General features: G+C 28.8%; 2 protein-coding genes across 4 annotated transcripts; one reads left to right on the plus strand and one right to left on the minus strand.

The window, feature by feature from the left end:
* The first annotated feature begins 11,051 nt into the window (after positions 1 to 11,051).
* On the plus strand, positions 11,052 to 14,554 carry LOC106762296. 3 transcript variants are annotated; one of them, XM_014646125.2, is made up of 8 exons: positions 11,052 to 11,280; positions 11,533 to 11,680; positions 12,055 to 12,141; positions 12,278 to 12,532; positions 12,940 to 13,104; positions 13,245 to 13,298; positions 13,395 to 13,541; positions 13,809 to 14,554. In XM_014646125.2, exons 2-8 carry the CDS (start codon positions 11,546 to 11,548, stop codon positions 14,184 to 14,186), a joined length of 1,221 nt encoding a protein of 406 aa, XP_014501611.1. In that variant the 5' UTR covers positions 11,052 to 11,280; positions 11,533 to 11,545; the 3' UTR covers positions 14,187 to 14,554. The 3 variants fall into 3 exon arrangements, with proteins under 3 accessions (XP_014501611.1, XP_014501610.1, XP_014501609.1); XM_014646124.2 differs by having other exon boundaries at positions 11,537 to 11,680; XM_014646123.2 differs by having other exon boundaries at positions 11,052 to 11,680.
* Positions 14,555 to 18,804: 4,250 nt separating this feature from the next.
* On the minus strand, positions 18,805 to 20,168 carry LOC106761608 (non-specific lipid-transfer protein 8). The gene is made up of 2 exons (XM_014645177.2): positions 19,518 to 20,168; positions 18,805 to 19,046 (listed from the first exon to the last, which is right to left on the minus strand). Exons 1-2 carry the CDS (start codon positions 19,850 to 19,852, stop codon positions 19,037 to 19,039), a joined length of 345 nt encoding a protein of 114 aa, XP_014500663.1. The 5' UTR covers positions 19,853 to 20,168; the 3' UTR covers positions 18,805 to 19,036.
* Between the last annotated feature and the right edge of the window lie 1,747 nt (positions 20,169 to 21,915).

Genomic DNA, 21,915 nt, shown 5'->3' on the forward strand with positions numbered 1-21,915 from the left:
CCGAATGTTTATGACTAGAAATAAAACATAAACACATGGTTGGATGAACAGAAACGAGATCTGAATTTTGAAGATGGAGCTGTTCATATATTCTGAAGTATCAGGAGCTAAATAGTGTCACTATATATGCATCCATGCTATGCTGTTACTATCAATGCACCAATTGTACAATTTATGATGATCTATGGAGTGTGCAATGAGTCAGTGAGATAAATAGAAGAATCACACACACAAAATATAAAAGATTCTTTGTCTGGATCTATTAGCTTCATGACAAACTACACTAAATGTCTGTGTCGGTTATATATATTTATATAACAGAATATTACAGTTATATAGGCTACTGCCCCTTAATATCCAAATATATGAGGCTGGATATTATTCACTCATAATAATTAAATTATATAATGTTACATGATATTATAAGTTTTTTAAATTTTCTCATTGTACGTTTCTAATTTTGAACATTCCAAAATTAATTATACTTTTGGAACTTTGAGTACTTTTATTTAGTTAAAAAAAGATTGTACCCCATAAATTAAAATTGTAAAAAAAAGTCTTATGATAAATTATGGCTTAAATACTATTTTTTTTTTTGTCCTTATAAGTTGAATGGTTTTTTATGTTAGTTTCTTTTAAATCCTTTTTTGTTCCTAAGTTAAATTCTGATGTTCAGTTTAGTCTCCTTTTTTAAAATTGTCAAATTTTAGTCCCTACGATATAAAAAATGTATCAAATCAGTCCTTATGACAGCAGTTAATGAACAATAAATCACAAGTTTTCATACCTAGGTAGCAGTTAATGAACAATAAATCACAAGTTTTCATACCTAGGTATCCAATATTTTGTGATTTGTTACCGGAAGATGTTATGAACAACAAATCACTTAATGAAAAACTTGTGATTTATTAACGAATAGGACTGATTTGATACATTTTTCATATCATAGGGACTAAAGATTGACATTTTTAAAAGCAGGGACTAAATTGAACATCAGAACTTAACTTAGGAACCAAAAAATGGTTTAAACCTTTCTATAAACTAATTCATTTTTTTTGGGTTCCTTCTAAAAATTAAAATTACTACTAAAAAAACAGAATCAAAATCTAAGATATTATAGTAATTATGAATATCACTAGACTCACCTTATTAAGATGAATTATTTTTTATTTATTTATGTTACAATGATCATTACATAATAATATTAAATATACGTAATAGATGAGGATAAAGATGTTGGGTAATGATGAAAGGGTGTTTAAATAGGGTTAACATATAATAACACAAATTTTGACGGTTGGAATCTTATTGCATGCATGTAAGCAACAAAAAAGAAATAGGAATCTTGCATGTGAATGATAGTAACAATTGGTGAGATGTGACTGGATTTGGCTCTTTTTGGATATCATCATGTGTAATTTTTCACGGGTTAAAAAACAATTCATCAAAAGTTTAGTACTTTATCATCATTCTATAAAATTATACATCCATCACCATGCTTTACTCAACTTGCTTCTTCATAACTTTTTTCACAAAAAAAAATATATATATATTCAATGAATCCTTCTTAAGATTGAAACTTTGGCTTCTAAAAGATATTTTGTCTCAAAATTATTGTAATTTAGTTTTTCAAAATTAATAAATTGTTTGATTTATCAATTTTTAATTAATGAATGTTAATTTTTTAATCCTAATTCACCCATATAAATCATTTCAATTGTTTTTATTTATCATAGATAAAAACAAACTATACATTTATTAAGAAAAGATTTTGTTTTAATAAACTGATTTCGATTACTAAAATATTTTGAATTGTTTGCAGTAGTTTCTCCATAAAAACTTCTAAAGAAAAAAAAAAGGTTAAATATGTTTTTGATCGTCAAAATTGGAATAGTTCCTTTTCAAAACTTTGGCCTAATTTAGTTCCTTAACTATAGGAATGTATGAATTTAGTCCTTTTAACCAAAATTTATTAACTTTATTTGACACATTTTTGCTTCAATCTTAACTGAGAAACGCATTTGAAACATCAAATAATTCTAACAAAAATTAGTTAAAAAGACTAAATTCATACATTTCTACAGGTAGGAACCAAAGTTTTGAAGAGAGACTAATTCTAATTTTCACTGAAGGAATCAAAAACATATTTAACCCAACAAAAAAAATATCAAATGAGTTCCTTCACTGGTTAAAACAATAATTTGTATACACAGGTTAATTATACAATTTAAAATTTAGAGAAATACATAAAATAATTTTTATAAAATAGCTTATACATAAATTATGAATTTATTATTATTTTCTGTTCTCAAAGTATACATTTATGAAAATATAAATTAGAGTATAAAATAGACAAGACAATAAGATAAAATATATGTAATAAAAAATTTCTTGTATAACTTAAATTGTACAACTCAACTCAAGCGTTCTAAGCAATTCAAATTTATCATTTATTTAGTAGTTTTAAACATGGAAGATAGAAAGTTAATGGACAATGAGTATGATAATTGTAAAGACCCATATTATTCTATACATACATACCCAATTTATTTATGATCCTTCATAATAATATATCATTTATTAAATAAAAGATAGAAATGGTATATTTCTGAATAACCTACACACATTAGTATAGATATATATAAACAATCCATTATTTATTTTAAAAGAGTCTCAATCTTTTTATCTCGACATGTTTCAGTTGTTATCTACTGTACATTTTATTTATGATTATTAGACATTTGTCATATATAATGTTTAGATTTTAAAGACTTTATGAATGAAGATTATCTATAGATAAATTTATATGTAATTATCTACAAATAAAGTATTATTATTGTTTTAATATATGAGATTACATTGTATTAATATCTTAAAAAGCTAAGACCATGAATGTAATCTAACAATAGAAAAAGTTGATAAAAGTACGTAACACTATCGAAGACTTTACGTATAGCAAACAAACTTGAGTCGTTTTAAGGTAGAGTTGAACAATTTCAGTATCTGAGGTGAAGATAGTCGCTTATACAGATGTATATGTATAAATTGGCGTCATTAAAATTCATCCGTGTAGCCTACGTATAAAATAGGTCTTAACTTTTATAAATAACTTCTTCTTGCAAAATTCACAGCTCATACGAATTGGTTCATAAATGTAAACAGACATAGATATTCTTATATCTATTTAGATAATAGTAATTTATCCAATTCATCAAACAATAAACAGAAGGAATAATAGATATTAAATTTTGGATTAAATTAAATTTGGTGACATAGCGCACAGAATATATAAACCCATTTACATTATATATAAAAAAATCACACTCAAAATTTGATCAAAATAAACACAAACTCGCAGTCATGCATTATGGATATAGGGTGGTTTGTGAGATTTTCCTCTCTCTTTATAATACAATGAGAAAATTCATAACGAGATATGCTAATATTTAAATGCTAGGAGGTGAAATTACCGATCTTCTAGATGTCGACATATATTTAATATCATAATAATATAAAATCCGAAAAAATTAAATTATCTCACATTCATTGGGTTAGTTAGTTTTGAGGTTTCGTTTGGGAGTACAACTGTATTTCTTACTAGGAATACCAAATTTACTCATGTAATAAATATATGATGTATGTTCCTTTTTATGCAATAGAAACAAGTAATAAATGATGAGTTTAATAATTTTCTTTAATTGAAGAACTTATCAAAATATATTTTTCTTTTTTGTTACCTTTTATATTTATATGTAATTCCAACCTTATATATGCCACACATTTATGTGAATTAGAAGGAGATTTAAGTTTACTTTAACGAGCATTGCAATTTTCATAAGAAAAATATAACTTCTTATGTTGAAGCACAATTGCAAGATGAAGTTAATGTCAAAGTATGAATTTTTGCTTTGATGATGTGTATACTTTTGTTATTTCTTTCTTAATGGCTTATTATCTTGTTTGATCAAAGTATGAATTATAGTCTTAAACACATTTTTTTAAAAATTGATTCTTTTATATATATATATATATATATATATATATATATATATATATATATATATATATATATATATATATATTTTGTAAAAATCATGTTAAATATCACTATGTATTGTTACTAGAAATAGTGTTAATTTGGTTAATGTCTTATGAGTTAGTTTTTGTTCATATTTAAATTATTTCTTTTTTATGGGACCCTAAGTGAAGGGGTCAAAAAAAGCACTAGCTTTCAAAGTCTTTTCTTAATTAAGTTATGATCTCGAGCTGTAGGTTAAGATAGGTAGGCCAAGTCGAAGATCAAGAATGACCATTTTGGATAGAAATTTGAAACCGATCTTCATGGAGATGAGTTATAAGTTAAGGCCAAAGGTTGAGACAAGTTGATAATTAAGACACATCGAACCAAACTTAAAGTTGAGAAGGATCAATTTGAACCAAAAGTTGAGATGTGTTGAATAATGTCAAAGGTCATGAAGGGTCGGCTAGGCCAAAAAAGGTTGAGACCTACTGGTCTGGGCCGAAGATCGGGACTTATTGGTCTGGGCTAGCCTAGTTTAAAGGTTGTGACTGTCAGCTAGTGCCGAAGTTCAAGACGAGCTGACCCGAGTCGAAGGTCAATACCAATTGGTCCAAACTAAAGGTCAGGATGGATCAATCCTGAAATACATAGGAAAACACTAGAGGATGGTGAATAATGTTTTTTAAAAACTTTTTGTAAAGGATGTTTAATAAGTTTTCAAAGGATTAATTACAAAATAAGGATATTTTTTAAACAATGACATAGAAAACTTAATAAAAGCTTTTAAGGAAGAAAAATAATAAAACACAATTTTTATACTGGTTCACTTTGTCCGAGCTACATCCAGTTTTTTCTAAGAACTCTTAAGGGGTTCTGCTAATTTTATCAAGATTATACAAGTTTAACTCACTTCTGGTTACAAGTATTGTTACCACTCTTGGTCTCATTTGGTCATTACTCAGACCGAATGACAATACCAACAACTACAAAATGAAGGTCAAATTAATAATTAGCCAATGATAATCTTGAATTAGCCTACTAATGTTGATTAAGTTATGGATTGGACCATGATTAGGCTAACAAAAAGGTAAAAGTCATAACAACTACAAATAAAAGTATAAGTTATGGGGTTACCATACACATACATCGTCACATTTAATATTTTTTTGATCGATTACCTACTAATTTTAGTATTAGAATACCTTTAGAGATACCATTTGAACGACTTTAGACATGACTTGAAAGATCAAACAAATAAAAGATATAAATGGTGCAAGACAAGTTATCTAGAATTTTGTCCGATCCATACTGAAATATAAACCTAAAACTTCAACAATCTTTTAAAAGATAACCTATAATGACAATATTGAAAAAAGTACACATATTAGTTAAAATAGTATCATCTATTTGTGATTGATTTTTATAGATTCAAAATAAAAAAAAAAAAGATAATAATTTCATCATATTAACTTGATTTAGAACTTCTCTTACTGATTGATATATATATATATATATATATATATATATGAAAATAAAGTTTTAAGCTTCTTGAAGAGGTTTTTAACATATGAAATTATTATTATTTAAAGTAATTGATGTTTTTCCAAGATAATCACTAAACAAAAATAATAAAAAGAAAATAGCTTTGAATAAGCTTAATCAATTAAATTAAGTGAAAAATCATCATTTCCTTGCTTTTGAAAATCCATCTTAATTAATTAATTGTGCAAGCTATAACATAATATAATTGATTAGTTCATAGCTTAACTGATTATTAGTGTAATCATGTTTTTTAATCAATTCAATCTATTAAATTATTACCCATAATAATTGTTAGAGTGATAAATATTGGTATTTTTATATTTAAGAACATATCAACCTAAATATTAAAATCCGATTACAACTTGATTTGGTAAGTATTTATTATAAAACCATTGATATTATTTAGAACATTTTTATTAAGTTCATCCTTTTTCACGTAATAAAATTGCAATTGTATGTACTTATTTATGTTGTTAAATAATTATGATAATATATGTCCCCCATTTAGGTTGGAAATTAATATTAAGCATATGTAATTATAATAAATACTCTCATAATATCGTTATTGTATAATAGATATAAATCTTAATACGATAATATATATATATATATATATATATATATATATATATATATATATATATATATATATAATTAAAATGAAAAACTATAAAATCTCATGGACTTTATGAGTTTATAATCACAATGAAAGTAAAATAAAAAAACGTCTTAAAATATAAAAAGTATTGTTCAACCCCTAATTTATTTTTCATTAATTCTCATAATTTTTTTTTTCTTTTTTCCGTCCTTTACCTAAAAGCACATATATGCATTAATATGCTAATCCAACCAATCTAAATGGACAAAACCAAATCACACCAAAAAAATAATTAGCATGTTAATTGCTGTCACTAAGAAAAAGTTTAAATCTTTTTTGGTCCCTAAGTTATAAGCTAGTGTTCAGTTTAGTCCCCCTTTTAAAAATGTCAACCTTTGATCCCTAAGTTATAAAAAAATGTATCAAATCAGCAGTTAACGAAATCAATGAAATATGTATCAAATCAGTCTGACCTATATTCTTTCATACTTGTGGGCTCTTTGAAGGTTGCAAAATCTCCATATTTCGATGATAACTTGGAACATATTTCATTGATTTCGTTAACGACTGAGATTGATTTGATATATTTTTTATAACTTAGGGACCAAAGGTTGACATTTTAAAAAACGGGGACTAAACTGAACACTGACAAAAAAATTTAAACCTTAAGAAAAATATACATTTTTATTACAATTTTTTAAAGCATAAACTTACATAATATTATTTTTGTATTTTTTTTAATACAGACAATTTCATATAGTTCAATGAGTGACTTCACTGATTTACCCAGTCATGCTACTGTCTGGAAAACAACCTCTTTAAAAAAATCTTATAATTTTGTGATACGATACTTAAATATAATTTTAATTTAATTATTTTTATTTAAGTCTATTGCTCTCCAATAATAACCTCAATATATAAGTCCATATAAATGTTTTTTATAATTAAAATTATTTTTATCAATAAAATTTAAATGAATGAATCAATTAATTAACATAAAAATTAAAAGGGTAATAAATTATCAATAATTAATGGGAAGAAAATATTATACGATAAAACAAGAAATTTGGGATAAATATTTTTCTATACTAAACACAAAAATTCGTTAATTTCAATTAATTAGCTAATATTAAAAAAAAGTAACAAAATATCTATAATTAAGGGTGAAAAGAATCTTATCCTATAATAAAAATAAAATTTGAGATAAACGTTTCCCTATAATTAAAATTATTTTTGTCAATAAAATCTAAATGAATTAATTAATTACATAAAAATTATAAATGTAATAAGTTATCAATAATTAATGAGGAAATGTTTTATACCATAATAAAAATAAAATTTGAAAAAACTATTTTCTTGTAAATTAAAATAATAATAAAATATCAATAATTAATAGCAAGAACATAATATATTATAAAAATAGAAATTTAAGATAAATTTTTCTATAACTAAAATTATTTTAACAATAAAATGTACATATATTAATATTTTTTAAAATTTTAATTATAGATGAATTTTGTTAACAAAAAAAATTAGTCAATAGAAATAAAAATTATTGATAGATTTATCGTGGAATATTTTATCGATATATAAAATATATGTTGTTGATGAACTTATCGAAATATTTTTTCGTCGATAATATATTTATCAATAAAATTAATCAGTAAAATTTATCAATAATAAAAAAATTTAAAATCTGTCAATGAAATTCATCACAATAAAAAATTATCGACATATTTTTTTTTCATGGATAAAATTTTGCGAGTAAATTTAAAACTTTTTATAATGAACACTTAGTTTAGTTTATCAAGTGATGTTTAATGTATTTATTTTCATATGATAATAAAAATTAATAAAATTATTATTGTTGTTATAATTATAATTATAAATTTAAATACAAATAATTTTTTATAATTTTATTATAAATAATTTTTATTTATTTTATAAATATTTTTATAATTAAAATATTGTTAAGTTTAAAAAATGGTTAAACATACATTTCATTTTAATAGCATAAAATTACTAAAATATTATATTACATATATGATAATAAAATCACTAGATGAAAACAAATTTACAAAAGACAAGAAATCTACTTTTGTAGAACCATATAATTTACCCATTTGCTTCTTCCTCACCTTTCACTGGAATAATTGAAAAGACTATCTTAAGCTCACACCATAAAAATTATCATCGCAAAATAGAAAACAACACATAGACATACAAGAACAAAAGCAATGGTAAGCTAGTAGTAAAATAGTTCATCATAATACAATAAAATTCTATTATACATTATATTATACACATAATAAAATATACATCCTAATCATATCACAAACATAGACTTGACTCATTCGAATATAGTATGAATGTCGAGTTATAGTAGTTCATGCACTTGTAGTGTCCTTTACTGCTATACAGAGCCATTGCCAATGAGTTTTACCCTATCACACACAATGTTAGTCCTCAAACGCAATTTTGCCAAATGAAGAAAGGTCCCTTAGGCTAAGACCTCCTGTTATTCTCACGACATAACTCATCACTCTCTACATGAACATGAATGATCATTACAATGTCAGGATAAACCCCAGCTTAACTTTGACCATTCATACTATCAATACTTGAAACCACCCCCAAGAAGTTCCTCCTCTCGGAACTCATTTTCACAACTTTGAAACCATTGATATCACTTCAATTTTACATTGCATACCAATACAAGAAACCACTGATCATACCTTCAAGAACCAAAAACACCCTTACAAGTCATCAAAAATCACACAATTACACAAGTTTTCTTCATAACAACTTGATACCCATACTAGACAAGAAAAATAGCTTGGAAACCCTTGGCAACAGCTCCAGAATGATCCAAAACCTCAAAAAGGACCTAAAAAATGTCCAAAACTAATATCTAAAACCCTGAATTTGAGATTTCCAAAACCTGAAAAATCATAAACTGGCTAAAGGACGCTCAAGCGAGTTCCTCTCGCAAAAAGGGCGCCCAAAGAGCACTCACGGGCACCTAGGCGTGATCTTCTCTGAAAAAGGGTGCCAAAAGGGCACTTATAGGGCGCCCAACACTGCACTAGGTTCTAAAACTCTCCTATTTTGAATTTGGTGACCCTCTACACAAGTTTAAATGATTCCTATACACTCTTAGGCACTAAGAAACATTTAAAAATAGACCTTTAACTTGAATTGACCACTACAAACCCAAATTGACCATTCTAGACTACTTAAACTTACTTCTATGACATTCTACACCAATTTCAACAAACTAAAGGCCTATACAAGTCCTAAATGACTCAAACACAAGCCTTAAATTCCCCAATTCAGTCCCAACCCCTTACATTAAAATTTCACTAACCAATTTCAACAAACTAAAGGCCTATACAAGTCCTAAATGACTCAAACACAAACCTTAAATTCCCCAATTCAAACACAAACCATTGACCACCCTTTTTGGTTCTAAACTAGTTTCCACCAAAAACATGCTTGTAATAGATTTCAATTAACCCTATAATAGACTTGAAAAAGTTGTTTCCTCACACCAATACATATATCACAGTTTCACCTATTAAAACCCTTCCTTTTTTAGCCTTAAAACTCAATTATTTGATCATTCACCTCTCTAAACGACTTGGAAGTCAAAATAGAACCATCCAAACAACTTTATAATATGTAATTCATAGCAACAACGACATCACAAATTTAACCACAATTAAAACAAATCATCAATTTAACTAAACATACTTAATTACCTAAATTAGCATAACAAAATTCTTGAAATCTTAAACTCAATCAATTTAACAACATACAAGCATTAAACTTATTTACCCAACATTAATTAAAAGTAGACATCTAGCTTCCTTTACCTTAGAAAGAACTCCTACGACTCTAAGAACTCCCAGTCATTGCTTTCACCGCAAGGAACTCTAGAAAAACCTACAACTCACCAATTGGTGCTCGAAATCAAACTTTAGAACCTCAAATTGACCAAGAGTCAAGAAAGAAGCATTTTAATACATGCAAAAACAAATTTCTCTGCATGATCATAAACTGCAATTAAAAGGAAAAAGGATAAAAACTTACTTGCTCTGAACAAAAAATTGATCAGATAGAAGTGTAGATTACTCTCATGTGATCTCCTATGTACTTCCTAATTGTTAAAGAGATAACTTAGAAGTTAGAACTCTTAGAAAGTAGAGAAGTCTAAAAAAGTAGTTTATAGAGAGATAGTAGGTTTCTCACTATTTTTAAACTATTACCACTTCTAAAATATTATTTTTTTGGTTTTACATAATTAAATTGTAAATTGATGAAATAATTATTTTAATTTATTTAAATTTAATTTAAATGATAAATCTGAAATAAAAAAGAATTTTATATAGATGTATAGATATTGATTTAAAATTTAAAAAACGAACTAAAATTAGAAAGTTAAAATACTGTATAAAACTTCAAATTAAATTAAACGTATAAAATTTAACTTCGCCATACCATAGTCATTTGTTTGGATAATCATATGGAAGAAAACAAAACAAAAAAATATTTGAAGTAATCTGGTGATTACAATGGAAAGAAGAAAGAATTCGATATTCCCACTTCCATCCTTTATCTTCTTCCACAGCTACAGCTTGGAGCAGAGGCAAAGCAAAACAACAAAAACAGCGAGAAAGGAAAATTGGAATTCAATTTTCAATCCCGTGACCCTAAGGGGCAAAAGGGTAATTTAAGAAGAGAAGATAGTTGGTCCATCGTAGCGGGAACTAACACTCTTTCTCTCTCTTGGCACTGTGAGTAGTGGAACCTCTATTTTCTGATAGAACACGACCATGCATTTCCATAAAAGACTTTTTGCTTTGGTCATGAGTTCCCATAATGCCCTTCTCTTTTCCCTTGAAAGCGTCGGCAGTGTATTTTGTAGCCTTGTGAGGAACAAAGCTACAAATAAGGAACCCCCAAGGAGGGGAATTTTAAGGGCCCCTCTCTTACTCAACCCTGTCAAAGGTGTCAAGCACATTTTTTTGTTTGTATTTTGTGTGTGCAGCAAAGGGTGGTGGTGCTTGTTGCGGTTGGTGGTGGGGTGCGCAGGATAACCAGCAAAGTTGGGTGAAGGGTAGGGAGAGAGAATCAAAGACTCCAATTTTTTTTTTTTTAAGAAAATATATAAAAAGGGAAGAGAAAAAAGATTGGCCTTTTTATTAACAAGAAAACAACCCATCATAGTTTTAAGGCCATTTAATTGGTTCCTCTTGGTCTTCTGTGTGCGCTATAAATCTTTTATGGTTTTTGGTTACCCTTTGGGTTCTATAGGGAGTCTTAGAAACCCACTTTGAGATTTCTCATTTAGTTGAATGCTTTTGGTTAGGAAGGTTGCTGCAATGGGGAAGGTTGTGTTGTTGTTTCTTTACATGTTGGTGGTGGTGGTGCCTTTGGCTTTTGCTGATTCAAGTCAGAAGCTTCAGGTTCAGAAGCAATTGAAGAACTTGAATAGGCCTCCTGTAAGGTCCATCAAGGTATAGAGAGAGAAAGAGAGAGCTAGTTTTCTTTTCTTTCTTAATTCTGCTATCACTTTTATTTCTCTTTTGCCTCTTCCACTTTTCACTCATTGCTTAACTGTTTTTCTAATTGGTGTTTGCACAACAATGGACCTTTTTCGGTGAAAGGAACTTTAATTCTGGATGCTCCTGTTGTCTCACCTGGGGGACTTCTTTTAGTCTCTTTCACTTGTTCTTGAATTTTGAGCAGATTCTATGTTTGCTTTTTAGTGGCACTTTTTCCCCTGGTTTTATTAGGAATTGTAGTGTAATTCGGTTTGGTTCATTTGCTTTTTGTGCACATCCATGAGCATAATTCTTTCTAATTTGCATTTCTGTTGTTGTGAAAGCAGAGTCCTGATGGAGATATCATTGACTGCGTCCATGTCTCTCACCAGCCAGCTTTGGATCACCCTGACCTCAAAAATCACAAGATTCAGGTGAAGAATTTTACTTTTCTTATCTAGTGCCTTTTCATGCTATAATTCAAAAAAATTTCCCTGGTTAGCTCCATTTTTCTTTCTCTTTCCTTGGTTTCAAACTTGAATTTCAAATAATCACGGGTTGTTGATGCAGATGAAACCAAGTTTCCATCCTGAAGGGCACCCTTTTGGGGAGAGCAAAGTCTCTTCAAATTCGAAGCCTATTACTCAGCTGTGGCACCGAAAAGGAAGGTGCCCTCAAGGAACAATTCCTGTCAGAAGGACCTCAAAGAATGACATACTAAGGGCAAGCTCTATTCAACAATTTGGAAAGAAGAAGGTAAGGAGCTTTCCTCAGCCAAAGCCAGCAAAACCTCTACCAGACCTCATCAGTCAGAGTGGCCACCAGGTACTGCTGCTCTACCATGCATGATACTTGTAATGCAGTAACAGCCAGTTCAATTGGGAGGTTGAGAGTGTGTACAAACCTTCAAAGGAGGGAACCTGTGAATATACATCCGAAAGAAGAAGCTAGTTTAATCTACTGCTAACTGAGCAAAATTACCCTCATTTCTCATGTATTTCATTTCTATGACCAACAAAAGGAAAATTAAAAAAGAAAAACTGTTTACTATATTGGGCCTCTTTTCTATGCAAAAGAAGATAGAAAAAGTTGTAAACTACCTACCATATTAGGTCTCCTTTTTATGCAAAAGGAAAAACAAGATAGTATGGGAGCAAAGGATAAAAGCTGATTACTTATTTATTGATTTTGTGTATTTTTCTTTATTCCTTTGATCTTTTTGGAGCATTTAGCATGCCATAGCTTATGTGGAGGGGGATAAGTATTATGGAGCCAAGGCAACCATAAACGTTTGGGAGCCAAAAATTCAACAACCCAATGAATTTAGCCTGTCTCAAATGTGGATTCTAGGTGGCTCTTTTGGTCAAGATCTCAACAGTATTGAAGCAGGTTGGCAGGTATTATTAAATATTTTCTCCGTTGTCTTCTTCTGTCTGCAAATGTTTTCAAATTCAGCTCATAAAGATTAGATTTATCACCTTTCTTCTAATTTCCAATTTCTGTTTTTTTTTTTTTTTTTTTCTGTTCTGGTAATCAGGTCAGCCCTGATTTGTATGGAGACAACAACACTAGACTCTTCACTTATTGGACAGTAAGTTATCAATTCAAGCACTCAAATTTTGTCCTTTCCTCTAATTACTTTTGTGTTTCTTATTCACTTGATTCAATTGTTCGACCACCATGACAGAGTGATGCATATCAAGCTACTGGTTGTTATAATCTCCTTTGCTCTGGCTTTATTCAAATTAACAGTGATATAGCTCTAGGAGCAAGCATCTCCCCTCTTTCCAAGTATAGCTCTTCCCAATATGATATCAGCATCCTGGTCTGGAAGGTACATTGTTATATCCTTTTTTATATATTATCTCTTGATATTGGACATTCTGGCATGAAAATATGCCCAGCACTCAACAAACACTACCATTAGTATATTGCTACCGTTGGTTTTTGCAGACCACACTAGTCAATTATAAATTGAGAGAATCTCTGACACACACTTCATTATATCTGAATGCTACATTGTTTTAGGGGTCCATGAATTTAATAACATGGAAGAAAGTCATCTGATGTTGTCTATTATGGAAAACCAATGTGTATGTAGGACCCCAAAGAGGGTAACTGGTGGATGCAGTTTGGAAGTGATCATGTTATGGGATACTGGCCAGCTCCTCTATTCTCGTACCTTTCTGACAGTGCCTCAATGATTGAGTGGGGAGGAGAGGTTGTGAACTCTGAATCTGATGGCCAACACACCTCAACTCAAATGGGAAGCGGCCATTTCCCTGAGGAAGGTTTTGGCAAGGCTAGTTACTTCAAGAACATTCAGATTGTTGATGGTAACAACAAGCTTAGAGCTCCAAAAGATCTTGGCACTTACACTGAGCAAGATAGCTGCTACAATGTTCAAACTGGCAGTGCTGGAGATTGGGGTAACTACTTCTATTATGGTGGTCCTGGTAGAAACCCCAATTGCCCTTGATCATTCATGTTAAGCAAAGAAAACTGAAAAGAAAAAAAAAAAGAAGGATGAGTAGGTGTTCTTTTTGTCTAGTTTAGCTGTTTTAGTATCTTGTGGTACAACTTAGAGTTGTGGTGTATAATGAAGCTCTTGAACCTTCAAAGTCTCCAAAAAATTGTTGGAGAAAAAGGCAGTGAGTTTCTTAGATTTACAAGAAACAAGTTTCTTCATTTTGTTTTCCTGTTTATATATATATTTGTTGTTTTTGTTTGCTCCTCTCTCAGGAGCTGTGAAGGCTGAGTTGTGAATGTGAACAGAATATTCTATTATGGTACATGGGGAGACTGTATTTTTTTATTTTAATTATTACCATGTTTCATCAGTGAAAAGCTGTCTCAATAAGGACATTTGTTTATGTTTATGTTCTTGCTTGTGACCTAACCTTAGTGGGTGGCTTTTTAATTAAAGAAAGTAATGGTGGAAAGAAAGAAAAAAAGAAAAGAAAATGAGAGATACATGCACACATGTGATTATGCAGTTCAAGAGTAGTCTAATCTTTGTGGACAATTTATGGCATTAAAGTTTATGTTTTTATAATTGGAATATACTTCACATCAATTATCCTAGACTATAGAAGAGCTTGGAAAAAAGAGAAAAAAGATGTGAAGAAACGCGTTATCTCCTTATTGTGATGCTGATATAGATGGACCCATATATGAGATTGAATTGTATATGTTAGTGTGGGAAGCTAGCATTTTCTTTCATAAAAGCCACCCTTGTGGTTGGTTATGCACCCACCTCTTTATCACTTACCCTTAATTTATTCATATATTTATATTTCTTTGACCCTTTAAGAAAGTAGCATTATATATACATGTATACAAGTAGGGGAAAAGCTTTATGATTTATCTACTAAGTATATACAAAGAGATTCTTCTATGGAGTAATACTATTAGAGTGAAGTTTTTTATATTGTAAATCAATTATAAAAATTAATACACTTTTTTAGTTTATTATTGCTAATGAATGATTGGATAAAGAAAGTATTTTACACTATTATTATAGCTCAATTAAGTTTTATATAAGAAATCAAGTGTTTTCTCTTTATTGAAAAATTGTGTTCAAACATATTTATTTAAAGGGCGGTTCAGAAATTTTTATTAAATCATGGTTATATGGAGCTTAATTGTATTAGAAATGTTTAAGTTAAGTTCTGATGTTCAGTTTAGTTCCCGTTTTTAAAAATGTCAACCTTTAGTTCCTATGATATGAAAAATATATCAAATTAGTCCTCATGACAACACTTAATGAACAATAAATCACAAGTTTTCATACCTAGATATCCAATATTTTGTGATTTTTGATTTGTTAACAGAAGGTGTTATGAACAACAAATCACTTAATGAAAAACTTGTGATTTGTTGGACTGATTTGATATATTTTTCATATCATAAAGACTAAAGGTTGACATTTTTAAAAGCGGGGACTATACTGAACATCAAAACTTAACTTAGGGACCAAAAAAGGGTTTAAACCTATTAGAAAATATGAGTTATTTGAAAAATTAAAATATTTTTTTGATTTAGTTCTTAAAAATAAATTGCTTATAAATAGAACTATTTTGACTAAACTTTGATTAAGTTTACTTACAATATATTACAATTCAATTAAATTTGTCTAAACAATTATACATATCCGTTTTATTAAATCCTTTTTATAGTTGAATTACATTTGACTATTATTTAATTTATCCATTCAGCTTCAATTTAAGATGATTTCATTGTTGTTGGTTTATGTCCATGCTTTTGATATCAATTGTTTTAGCAAATTAGAATGAGGGTTTTCATTTGAAGAGTTAATTCATTGTTGTTCTTTTTCTTTTTTCTTAATGAAAAAAATATATAAATTTCCATTAAAAAAATAGACGTTTGGAGTTGCAATGCAAATTATGTAATCAATCAAGAACAAAAAAACATATTGTGAACTAATTAAAACGAATACCTCTTCAATAATCATGTGGTAATTTTTATATGAATTTTTATAATGCTCATGAAATGTACTCAATGTTAAGTCCACTCCAATTTTGAAAAGCATGACTTTTAAGTTCAATTATTATGTCTTTTTTGTCGTATGATTTAAAAATTAACTCTCCACTCCATACTTTTGGTTAAGATAAGGGTAAAATGACAGAATTAAAAATATAATAACTTGAATTGAAATACGTCATTAGTGTTTTCTTTTATTATTTTTGTTGAAGTTCTTGTTTTTTCTTTCTTGTGACTGGTTGTAAAAGCTTTGTTAATTATGTTTCAGCTTTACATGAAGGAGAGAAATCGGAAAAGATACTTTTTTTCAAATGGGTTTTAATAGCTTTATAAAAAGATTCCTTCTTTTTCTTTCTTTAAAAAAACCAAATAACGATATTGCAAAGAGATGTGAAAGTTCTATCACTTGTCATGATTGCATAATTAATCTAATCACAATGCTGATGGAAAATTTCGTATCAAAAAGACCTTCTGTTGGAGAACTACAAAGTTATAACCTTAATCATGCAATTAAAATAAATAATCAAGATTATAATTACGTGACCAATTATATATAGTTAATAGTAATGATTAAATCTTATATCTTATGTTTTTCACTTGTTAGATGTAGAAGTTAAGGTTTTGAGCAATATAAGATTTCTGTAAAGAGGTAAGTCTTATTTGTTTTTTTTTTTGTTTTTATCACGAAGCGCTATCGAAATAAAATTTAATGAAAAAAATATGAACAGTAGAAAATAGTTTTCTTTGTTTTTTATTTATCGGTAAAATAATATATTTTTGTTAGAAGTGGGTTGTAGGCCTAACTGAACTCCACAAAACCGACTTGTAAAGTGAAGTCTAGGTCTAACTCACCTCCCTCACGCTGATGTATATACATATCGAACGTGAGACTAGATATTAATGGGTGGTAAGGTGAGGTCTGCACCCCACTTATATATTATAAATTGGCCTTATCTCTAGTCGATTTACTCTTATATTTTTTCCTTATGTTTTCTCTGTCCATTGAATTGAATGGGAGATGAAATTTAAAAAAAAAAAAATTGTTATTATTCCTTTAGCTTAATTTCTCTGAAGCAAATGTTGTATATATATAAGTATGTCTCCTACAGATATACACCTATATGTTTATTAAATAGCATAGTTTTATAGCAAAGGTCTAGAAGGAAGGTGTTTCTTGATTATTGAAGTGAGATCACATGTCCTTTGAAACCTATGTTGTGTTTTTTCTTTGGAGAAATAGTGATACATTAATGGTGTTTGGGAAGAAGATTGAAAATGAAAGAGCATAGTGTGTAATTTAGATTCCTATAAAAGGTTGGTGCAAATAACACTTATTAGGAGTCAATTTCTCATAAATGTGGTTGATGGTGAGTTAGGGTAAATTGCTCATTGCAAAACCCTTTTTACCCAAATGTTAGTTTTTCAAGTCAAAGCATGTATTCATGCCACATGTCATGTGAGTCCATCAATACATAAATAATTAATGATTAGTTCTTGTCCCATTCAACAAGTTTTTCAAACATATCCAACTTTCGAACGCCAATTATGCTAAAAGGATAACCCTTTCATTTTCAGATATATTTCTCTCCAAAATTTTCATAAATTTAATTTTTCTCAATTTCAATCATATATGGTAATTCTAGGGGATACATTTCTATCAATTTTGTTCACATGATATATTAATCTTGGCACTAATATATATAGTTAAGTCATCCGATTAAGAAGTATATTTTTATAATTTAAATATATTTTAATATAATAAAAAATTATATTGCTAGATATTATATTATTAAGTTAAGAATTTATTATTAATACATGATTGTCTTAAAATATACTTTTTTAAAATATATGACACTGAACCAAGTAGTGGCCTATAACATAATTTATATTTATTCATAAATTATCAATCACCTATGACTTCGTATGGATTAAACATAATCTTGTAAAATGAAATGTTGTATGAATTAAAGCTGATCTTATTAAATTTACAATCTAGATTGAAAATGTTTATATTTAATAACGTGCCTAATGGAGATAGTGCCTAACACGTATTTGAGTTGGAGTCAACCACGAATAATGCCTTTGACAAACAAAAAGTAAACACCAGCAATGTTTTTTTTTCTTTTTTTAGTGTGTTTTGATTAAAGAATTAGAGTCATATATATCTCATATTAAAAAAATATATTCTATCAATCAATTGAAAATAATCTCAAATTCAATATTTAAAATAGTTAGAACAAAAATTAACAATATTGTCATGCATATTTTTTTCGTCTTGGCGTGAGTTTTTTTTTTTTTTTTTTTTTGGATTAGTTGAATTAGTGAATCAGAAACTAATCATGAGTACAGTAAATATTGTGTTATTTGACTATAATTAACTAAAACTTTCTTAGTGTTTATCATAATTAATCTTTAGAACCTTTTATATGAATGATATTAGATCCAGGTTAATTAACTTTAGTTTAGATTGATTTGAATGGTTTGCAAAGCATACACTATTATATTTTATTCATAGCACCTTCTTTTTATTTATTATGAGTTTTGAATACTGTTATTGTCATCCAAATAACGTTAAACAATGTTCTTCGAATAGATAGCAAAACAACATTTGTGAACTTTAAATAAAAAAGGCTCTACAATCAAGGTAGATTGGAAACGACATTATTAAGACAACATGTTAAAAACAAAAAACATGCACTCAGTGATGAATGAAGAAATCCACGTAGGTAGATTCCTGTTTATTACATAATATATGATAAGTTCCCATACATATACGATAGCAGAAAAAATGTTGAGCATGCTTGCAACAAACTCCAATTCCAAGCTTCAACCAACCCTGCCAAAAAATGTACCAAATAATTAATAAAATCAATTAAAAAAGAAAACAAGTAATTTAATTCGAGTGTAAAAAGTTTCCCACTGGGTAAAAAATATATGAAAATAGCGGTGAGTGAAGAAAATAAACCCTAACAAAAGACTTTTCATTATTATTTAAAAGTTATTGAAAAAAAGTCACCAATTTTCACTCATTATTTGATACACTCACGAAGTAATAATAAAGCTATTTTAAAAATAATAATTCTGTAGTAAACAAACTTTTTCAGAAGTATTTTTAGGATAAAGTAAAAAACAAATGAAACGAGATTCTTCGCAAATTAAAATGAACTTTTTCATAAATTAAAAATGAAAAGTTGAAGAAATCACATGAAAGCTTCTACAAATTGCATCATGCATGAACTCAGTTTATGCAGGTAAAATTGTCTGATAATGTTTTTCTGAAAAGGTTGTACTAATTAAAGAGTGTTACTTGGAACAATCTGCATTGGGAGAGATAGACACAGGAAGGGTTATTCCACATTTCCCTGGAAGAGCCTGAGCCAATTGTGAGTTTATGCTGATACTCTTGGCAGTGGATTTGATGCAGTTACAAGCAGTTTTCTTATCCTCTGATGTTGATGCAGCAGAGGCAAGAGCCTTGGCTCCTGAGCAACATGCAGCTGGTGGCTGTCCACTTCCACTCACCAAGTAGCTCACACAAGGCCTCAAGTCCTTTATCACATCACTGCATGAAATTGCAGCCTCTGAAGTTGAAACAACAAGGATCAGAAGCACAAGGGCAGAAAATTCTCCTGAGAACTTCATGCTTGCTGTAAACAGATTATGATAATGGTGATGCTTATGCTGCTATGAATCTGCATTGTTTCCTTTTCACCCTTTATAGAGCTTCAAAGGTAAGCTAAAATCTGCAAGTAAAGATATGGATTTGACTAATGAGTGCAAGAAACAAGAAACTTGTCTTTATGATATTCTAGGTTAGGTGGAAGTGTGGTGAAGGAGGGTTTGTTCAGTTTCATTTCAACAAGTAAAACAGCCATATGAAAGTTCATTGGAGAAAAGGGTTATTTTTCTTTTATGATTTCCATTTTATGCAGGAGTTTGATCACTTAACCTGCTTACAGAAACCATTAATTTTGATGGAAGTAAACCTTGTGAGTGGTGTCACCCTAACAACTTTTGTTGATAACAGTGACAGTTTCTCTATTCATGAACAAAATCATGTGCAAGTTATTATCACAAGATCATTATGTGTCTCTGAAATGTGTTTTCATTGTTTGCAGCAATAGGGCCCTCAATTGGATATCTCAACCATACATTATATAATATTCATAATTTACATTAGTTTATATCTCAGAGGGTCTTGCTATCACCAGTCACTGTTTTTGATACATGCATTTGCTTGGCTGTTCACCATTTACATAATTATTCACAATTTTTTGTCTGATTGAAACTTATCACACTTTTTAGGTTTCTGTCCTTTATTATTATGTTCATTTTTCCTTGATATATATATATATATATATATATATATATATATATATATATATATATATATATATATATATATATATATATATATTCCAATCTATCGTTGTTGATTCTTCAAGCAGTCTCAAGCATTATCATATCATTAACAGGGATGTGACTGATTTATTCTTATGATTAAATATATTGTGGCAAAGACTTTTTTAAAAGAATGTCAATAAGATAATTAAGCTTTCAAGATATTTCCTCTTTGATTTCTCACTTTTCTTCCCTTAATGGATTTTTTTTTTGCCCATTAATTCAAGTATTGGTAATGTAAATACAATACCCTTCCTTCTTATAATGAAATATAACATTAAAAGGTAATAGTGAATGACAAATAAATATGTTGTTGTGGATATTGTCTCAATAACAAAAAAATCTTGAATTGGTTGGGTATGAGTATAAATATACATGTATTTTATTTTTTAAAATAGGATATGCAGTCAAAGACGAGTTGCGTATATACATGTATGTCTTGTCCCATACTCATTCTATCATCCTTGTACATGTCACAAATTTAAATTACTAAAGCACCTTAGTTTATTAAATAAGCTGATAAACTTATATTAACTTTTTTTAGTCCTTAATTTCATAACTTATTTATAAGGCACACACTTCATCATTTACTCTTTTCAATAATTATTTGACATTTATCCATTATTTTTTAATACTCTTAAGATATTTATATTGTTATAATTTATTTCTTAATATTTCACATTGGAGAAAAGAAAATTTGCATCCTTTTAAAATTAAATACTTGATAATACTTGTTTTCTTTGTTGTGAATTTTATCTTTTTGTCAAAAAATTATTTAATTAATATTTGGAATAGAAAAAGAAGATGTGAGGGTGGGTAGAACATTTGTTTCCTGATGGAGAATGGATTTTTACTTCATAAAAGGATGAGATAGTCAAATCCAAATTTGTCCCACTTTGTTGCCGTATCTCAATTATGGGTGTTGTTCTCAATCTTCTTTTCAAAAGGGCTATTATGATCCCTTTCTTCCTTATTAATGTTTATTCTTACTCAATTAGTTTTTATCCTCTCTTTTTTCCACTCTTCCAAAAAAATCAAACAAAAAGACCCTCCCTAATTCTAGTTTAGTCTATCTATAACATGTCGTGTCACTACAACTAGAGGTGTCAATTTAACCCATGGCTCCAGGGCCAGCCCCAACCCACTATTGAAAAAGCCCTATTTTAAGAAGCCCCTTAAGTAGGGGGCCAGAAAAAAGCCCCAACCCCCAAAACCCCCTCTCAAGTGGGTTAGGGTCAGGGTTAAAGTGGGTTTAGCCCCACTCCAAAACTTTAATTAAATTTTAGGCTTAGTCCAAAACTTCA

The sequence above is a fragment of the Vigna radiata genome, chromosome 5 (genome assembly GCF_000741045.1).
Source record: "Vigna radiata var. radiata cultivar VC1973A chromosome 5, Vradiata_ver6, whole genome shotgun sequence".
Lineage (NCBI taxonomy): Eukaryota > Viridiplantae > Streptophyta > Magnoliopsida > Fabales > Fabaceae > Vigna > Vigna radiata.

Coding starts and splice junctions, on each gene's coding strand:
- LOC106762296 (XM_014646123.2), top strand. CDS start 11,519: ATGCTTTTGGTTAGGAAGGTTGCTGCAATGGGGAAGGTTGTGTTGTTG. Junction 12,142..12,277: donor TCAAAAATCACAAGATTCAG/GTGAAGAATTTT, acceptor TTGTTGATGCAG/ATGAAACCAAGTTTCCATCC. Junction 12,533..12,939: donor TCAGTCAGAGTGGCCACCAG/GTACTGCTGCTC, acceptor TGGAGCATTTAG/CATGCCATAGCTTATGTGGA.
- LOC106761608 (XM_014645177.2), bottom strand. CDS start 19,852: ATGAAGTTCTCAGGAGAATTTTCTGCCCTTGTGCTTCTGATCCTTGTT.